The 7604-nt window shown below is 38.3% G+C and overlaps 1 protein-coding gene across 1 annotated transcript; it reads left to right on the plus strand.

Moving 5' to 3' along the window:
• The first annotated feature begins 695 nt into the window (after window positions 1-695).
• LOC108370360 (uncharacterized) lies at window positions 696-1726 on the plus strand. Its single transcript, XM_017625685.1, has 2 exons — window positions 696-1356; window positions 1425-1726. The coding sequence occupies exons 1-2, from the start codon at window positions 696-698 to the stop codon at window positions 1724-1726; spliced, it is 963 nt and encodes a 320-aa protein (XP_017481174.1).
• Window positions 1727-7604: the final 5878 nt, after the last annotated feature.

Consider the following 7604-nt stretch of genomic DNA (forward strand, 5'->3'; position numbering starts at 1 on the left):
ACTCATTTTGCGGTAAAGAAGTGTGCTCCGGAGACGCTGCAAGCTTGGGAGCACTATTTAGCATCTAAAACAACGGTACCCTCGTACTCAGATTTCGATAAGTTTTTTAGCAACCGCTTGATCAGTTTAACCAACATCGAGAGAAGCAGACAAATAGTACAACAAACTTGTCCCCAAGAAATCGTGAAGACGAAATATTCCACGGACCACAAACCCAAATCGTCACAGTCAAAGCCTCATTTGCAACGCAAGTCCTACGATGTTTCCACATCCACGTCATCAACTACAGAAAAGTGTTTCATACCAGAATGCAAAGGACCACATCACATTAGATCCTGCCCGGACTTTCTAGCATTTGTTTTGCTAAGAAAACAGTCGCCGATCAACTTCGTCTGTGCATAAACTGTCTGGGTAACACTCACTTCGTATCCAAGTGTCCAAGTAAAGCAAACTGCAAAACCTGTGGTAAACGCCATCACACTTTACTATACTTCACCTTCAGCGGTAGTTCAACAGCGGCTAGACAAGTAGAGCCTGTGTCAACATAGTCAGCGCAAGCATTATCTACATTCGAAACATCACAAGTTCCAACATACACTGCTAGCTTCTTACCAGAGAGAACAACGCAGCAGCCAGCAAAGTTACTCTTAGCAACAGCAATAATCCCAGTCGTTAACGTAAACACTGGTCGAAAAATGATTCTAAGGGCCCTTATAGACCAATGCTCTGAGGGGACACTCATCACAAGCCGCGCAGTGCGTGCATTAGGCTTACGTCGCACTCCAGTTGTCACGGACGTCAGCGGCGTAGGAGCAAGCTCTGGTACAAGCACCGAGTGTGTTAGTTTTCAACTACGTTCAAATCTCAATCAGCACTTTGAGACATTCGTACCATTAGCCTTTGTAATGGACACAGTCACATCGGACTTACCCAGCAATCGGATAGAACCACAGGCGTGGCCGCATATGGACGGTCTCGTATTGGCAGACCCCACCTACTTCAATTCCAACAAAATTGACTTGTTGATTGGTACAGAAATGCATGCGTATATTCTGTTACCAGACATCCGCATCGGCCGGCGTGATCATCCTATAGCGCAGAACTCACATTTTGGGTGGATTTTGTATGGTCAAGTGGCTCCCGCAGCTCCAACTATCGACCCGTCAGCCACCATTCATTGTCATCACACCGCAATCAGTCCACACTTGGAATCACTAGTTCAACGTTTCTTCGAGACGGAGGAAATACAAGAAGAGCGCGCTAGATCAGAGGAGGAACAATGGTTCATCGACTTTTTCAATCAACATTGTATATGGTACGGCTGCCGCTCAAAACTCACTTCGACCCAAACCAGACGTTGGGCCGATCTAAACAAATGGCCACCCATCGATTCCTGCAACTTGAAAAACGTTTACTGCGTTCAGAAGAACTGATGGAACGTTATTCAGCTGGCATTCAAGAATATTTCGACTTGAATCAAATAGTTTCATCCACATCAACAGAAGAAGAACGTTTCACTGCCACGAGCACAAACCAATCAGCAGTTACTGCGTGTGTATTGCCACATCATGCGGTTATACGTGAGGACAAGCTAACTACGAAACTTCGTATTGTATTCGACGCCTCAGCGAAAACGTCAAATGGGAAATCACTAAATGATATTCTATGCATAGGGCCGGCGCTTCAGAATGAACTCCCAGCAGTTATTTTGGCCCAACTTGGCTAAGTCAAAACAGCTTCAACAGGCCGAAACTCAACAAGAATACGCATACATTTACCGACGATGAACTCGAAGCGAAATCAAATAATGTTGTTGTAAACGTCGTTATCAAAAGCGATTCAATCATTTACCTCTATTCATCATTAACCAAATTGATTCGCATCAACGCCTGGATTCAGCGCTACCGCTACAACGCTCGCAAGGAAAACAAATCGCAACGCCGAAAAGGCCCTCTTCTAGTTTTCGAATTACGCGAAAGTTTGCTAAAATTTGTCAAACTTGTGCAAGCTGAAGCCTTTGCAGCCGAAATGTCTTGTATTAATTCAAAGGAGCAACTGCCAAAGGGCTCTATAATACGAGGTTTGGCTCCATTCATTGAAGAATCAACGGGATTGCTCCGAGTACGGGGCAGATTGCAACGATCAAGCTTGCCATACCGCCAGAAGCACCCAATCATCATGCCCAGTAAACAGCACTTCACCAATTTGTTGATCAACAATTCTCACCACAACAAATCTCCGCCAACACTTTTGGGTGGTTAAAGGTCGTCAAACCGCGAGAATTCGAAGGTGCATTACATGCTTTCGAGGCAAGCCGGAAACATCAAGCCAAATGATGGGTAATTTGCCTTTTCATCGAGTCAATCGACCAACGAGACCATTCGAAGCAACTGGAATCGATTACACCGGCGCATTTGAACTAAAGTCGTCGAAATTTAGAGGTATTTAACACTACATATAAGGGCTATATCGTTATATTTATTTGCTTAGCAACTAAATCCATCCACCTGGAGGTCGTTACGGGTATCTCAACAGAGCATTTTCTCATGGCCCTGCATAGGTTTATCGGTCGCCGTGGGTTATGCCGTGAGATATTCAGTGACAACGGCACAATTTTTTTGGGCGCCGACAATGTAATAAATAAACGAACTTTTGCTAAAGCAGTGGAAAAAGACGTAGTGCGCCAACTAGCTGAAAAGGGCATTCAATGCCATTTCAATCCGCCACACGCACCCAACTTTGGAGGAATATGGGAAGCAAACGTTAAGTCAACCAAGTATCACCTCAAACGCATTGTTCAAGGCGTTCGAATGACTATGAAGAGTTAGCAACGGTGTTGATTCGCATTGAATCGTGTTTAAACTCACGCCCGCTATGCCCACTCACAGCTGAGCCTGATGATTTGGAAGTACTGACGCCCGGCCACTTCTTGATCGGAGAAGCATTGTTAGCCCCGCCACCAGAGTAATCAACAACTAAGTTAACACTAAGCAAAAACTACCTCGCATTGCAGCAGATGATACAACACTTTTGGTCTAAATGGTCGTCCGATTGGCTCTCGGACTTTGCAAAATCGCCCAAAATGGCAGCAAGAACAACAAAACCTCGAAATAAATGATCTCGTTCTCATCAAAGATGATCGCTTATCTCCGAACGATTGGGCAAGAGGACGAATTATTGAAGTCCATCCAGGAGCAGATAAATTAATTCGCGTTGCAACATTGAAGACAAAGTATGGCACTCTAAAACGTCCGGTTAGCAAGCTGTGTGCTTTACCAATTAAGGAAAAGCCTGAGCACCGCGTAGAATAAAACGACTACGTTCTTCCACATACATACATTCATACACATTTATTTATTTCATACAACAACACACAAATAGCTACAGTTCACTGCAATCTACAACTCACGAAGGAAGTCAATACTGCCATGGGGCAGTATTGGGGGCAGCATGAATGGATTTAAAAGCACGTTTTAACGCAGATATATCGCTGATGATAAGCACCTCGTAAATTCCAGAACGGTGAAACAACCAACTCTGCAAAAGACTCCATAAAATTCAGAACTGTCGCAAACTTACAATTTTACCCTTATGTTTTTTATTTTTCTTGTTTTGGTCATTTTATTCTTTGTCATTGACAGCTGTTCGTCTTGTGTCAAGTGCCTTTCACTTGACGTTTTTTACTTGCGCAAGGTTGCCGCTCTTGCAGCTAGTGAGTGGAGAATTCGGAGTTAGTAGGAATGAGTCGGAGAGAGTAATGGGAGAAGGTCGTTTCAAGGTTTTTAGTGTGCACAGACTTTTGAATATATAATCTATTAAAACACATGTAATAATTATACAAAAAATTACCAGTAAATAAATACAACTAAATAAGCACGACAAAGAGCAATGTAATAAAATTTAACGTCACCAAAAGAACTACATATTCACAAATGTTTTTTAATGAAAAGAAACAAGTATAAACTCGACATCATCCTTTAATATCGTCCTTCTAACTTTATTAGCTTAAAAATAAATCATATCTTTGAAATAATAAAGTCCTTAAAAAAATCCCGACGTCAGAGATAAAAACGCAGTTTTACTATATTTGGCCCATAGTTTCGTGAGTACATTGATTCCTTTTTGTGTTTTTTTTGTTTGTGTTTTGAATTTTTCTTGTTTTTGTCTTACCGTGTTATAAAAACTTTGCTCGTCTACTGCCGCTTTAATTTCTTCTTCATTCGAAAATCTTCGTCCTCGGATAAAGAAAAGAAGCGTATTCTGTTAAATTTTGCTTTACAAAACTCTGGATGGAAAAATTGGAAAACCATATGGATAAAGAAAACATCCGATTTTTTCATACGGAATTTCCATATACAGAATTTCGCAATACAGAGTTTTTAAAATGCAGAACTTTGCTATACACGAGTATGCCCTTCCACTTTCCTCAATGGTTAACCCATCAGCAGATACATGTTTATCAGTGTCTACGACACCGATAGAAATTTTTTATTTCATTACCTTCAATACTTATTGACTTATACTGTTCGACCTGCTCCAGGTCAGATACGTCTACGGTTTTGAACTTGAAGTCTAAGGTAGATCGAACCGTTTAACTAAACTAGTCAATTTGCATGCGTTTTGCGTCACTGAATTCGAATCTGAGGTCGGAAATCAAAAATTTACCCGTTTGTTCCTTTACATGTATGTATTGCCATTCTCGGCACCATGAGCGCCAAAGGAGCATTTTCCATCTTAGAGAAGGAAGAAAATAGTTAAAAGTGGTCTAGCGGCAAACGAAAACAAGAGAAAGTACCGCCCTTCAAATTATATACATCGCAAGTCATTATTAGCAATTAAAACTTTGAAGTATGACTTTGGTGCAAAAACTGATAGGGCTTCGATAAAGGGAGATATAAACTGGCTTAAAGTGCCACATAAGGGAGAAACAGGAGTAGTTAGGCGCTTAAAAACTTTTAATGCTTACGACTGAGCCGCACTGTTGCTTCATTTAGCTCTTTTTAACAATTCGCAAATTTCTATGAAATTAATTTCAAATGATAGCTCTTAACATGAAATTCATTTCCATTCACTCCAAAACTGTCGGTCGGACTGACAATGATCGGTTTGCGTTTCACTTTCAGTAGGCGAATTTCAAGTCACGTTTTTTGCTACACTCATTTCTGTCACACACAGATTTGTATAAAAAAGTGATTTGCTGAAGTATTCCAGCGTCTTGAGAGATCTCGTTTACCCATAGGCTATTATTGTGCATCTGTAAACATTCAAATATTTGTATGTGCAAATATACAAATGTAACCACGTACGTAAATGGCTTTTAAAATGAATTGAATTCGTGTTAAATGCTTAGCGGACTGTTTTTATTACCATGCAGAAAATCTATTTGTTAACAGGTTCCGTTTTGGACAGTTTTTTATTCGATTTTTAGATATTTTTTCGTTTTTTCTTTCCTGTTACAAATTCCATTTTTGTACATATTTTATAAAAAAAAATTATTGTAAGCTGCACGCAACAATTTAAATTCATTAAATCTGAAAACTCACAACTGCCTCCACCGCGATTTGAACTTGCGAGTCGGAGGTTTTCTCGCTGACCTACTTTCGTTTCCGCAAGTTTCAACTGTCCCGCTCTGCATCCCTTTTGCACTAGTTCAGAGATAGTTCTGATCTATAAATTTTACTGCAGGGTACTTTTATATACATATACATATATGTCTATGTACTTAAGTATGCACATGTGTATGTATGTACTTTTATTTATTCGCGTGCTACATTCGAGAAACTTTTTACACTTCACACCTGCAGAAAATTTTAATTTTTAATTTTTCTAAATTTTTGGTTTATTCGCATTTATTTGTGAAATCAGTGCACAAATTTTCTAATAAACTTTCCCCTTCATTGTTTTATTCCAGCTCTAATTGAAACTGTAATCAAATTTTGGTATCGATATTTAAAAAGTATTTTTTATGGCTGTGTGATTAATTGATTATTCAAAATTTTAATTAATCATAAACTAAATAACTCAACTATTCGATTAATGGAAATTATGATTACTCAAAAGTTCAGTTACTCGAGTAATCAAGATTTTGATTAACCAAAGCCAAAAATAGTTGAATAATCAACATTATGAGTAAAATGAGAAATCAACATTTCAAAGTACTCTTTACATATAAAGCAGTTGAAGTTCCTTACCCAGCAAAACCAGCGTGGCCGAAACTCCAACACAAACGCAAATTTTACGCTGTTACTAACACACATGTAATAATTTTTGATTGGAGTGCCATCTATTGTTTTTTCTTGCGAGGTATCTTTCGCATATGAGTAAGTAGTCAAGCTAATCTTTTCACATATGAGCAAGCAGGCAAACTATTTGGTTTGAAAAATCACATGTACACAAAACATCTGGGAGCATTTTTGATTCACTATTAAGAATGTGATAGCAAAACGTGCGAACTTAATGGGCACGCGTGACGGTCACGTTACTAGGAAAGTGACCGTCACTGTTCTTGCTGGGTTGATACTTTGAAAACAACGTTTCTGTTGTCAAAAATTAAAATTAAATATATTTTTTTAAACACAGAATGTAAAAAAGAAAATAAGCATTTTCCAAAGCAAACTCTTTTAACGAGCAAAATTAATTTCGTAATCATATTTCAAGTAGCTCGATTAATCATCGTTTTGAGTAATCAAAATCTTGATTATTCGAGTAATTGATTAACCGAATAACTGATTAACCAAATATGAAATCAAATAATCGCATAGCACTAGTATTTTAGTTTTCTGGACATATCTACATATATATATAAACGCGTTCGTTCGATTTTCAAAAATGGGGTGTCAAATTAAAGCGCTTGGCCTGTAGATGTGCAATAAGGTTTTACTTTTTCTAAAACAGTTACCACCCGTTAAAAAATCATATTAGGTAAGGAAACATGTATTAAAATATGGGTGTCAAACGAAAGAAGTTTCAGAAAGTAGTAGTTTGAAAATATTTTGAAGAGGGTTGCCACCTGCCTGAAATGTCGAATTTAGTTTTGTTATACACAAGTTATATGGAATATCAAAATATGGATGTCAAACGAAGCAGTGTTAAGAAATCTTTAGATTGAACGCAAAGAATATTTTTGAGGTTTTGGAAGGAGGTTGCCACCTGTTTAAAAAGTTAAATTCAAATTATTTAATAAGTTAAATGAATTATTAAAATATGGGTATCAATCAAAGGCGGTTTGAAACAATTTTATTTCTGAACTGTACTTAGCGGGGTTGCCAAATTTTTGAAAAATCTAATTCCACTTAATTCATCAGATAATTAGAATATGTATCGTAATGTCCGACGAACGAGAGTTAACTAACCCCCCAATTCTGTGCAATTGACAAATAATCAATCTTGACTATTTGTCAATAAATTTGCGCCTAAAACTATGCCGATAAGATTTGGCTGTACTTGCTAAATTTGTTGTGCATGTTTAAAGCGCCTAAAATTAAATTTTTGCAGCATAGTTTAGGCGCAAATTTATTGACAAATAGTCAAGCTTGACAATTTGTCCAGTGAACAGAATTGGGGGGTAAGTATTAAGCTTGAAAATACTCCACCTGTTTGAAAGG

Source organism: Rhagoletis zephyria, unplaced genomic scaffold (genome assembly GCF_001687245.7).
Source record: "Rhagoletis zephyria isolate East Lansing unplaced genomic scaffold, Rhagoletis_zephyria_1.1 Rzeph_scaffold_04175, whole genome shotgun sequence".
In the NCBI taxonomy this organism is placed as follows: Eukaryota; Metazoa; Arthropoda; class Insecta; order Diptera; family Tephritidae; genus Rhagoletis; species Rhagoletis zephyria.

Bases quoted from the DNA above. Each gene is read 5' to 3' on its own strand.
- LOC108370360 (XM_017625685.1), top strand. From the start codon at position 696: ATGATTCTAAGGGCCCTTATAGACCAATGCTCTGAGGGGACACTCATC. The intron at 1,357-1,424 runs GTTGGGCCGATC...TACTGCGTTCAG, and splicing joins CACTTCGACCCAAACCAGAC to AAGAACTGATGGAACGTTAT.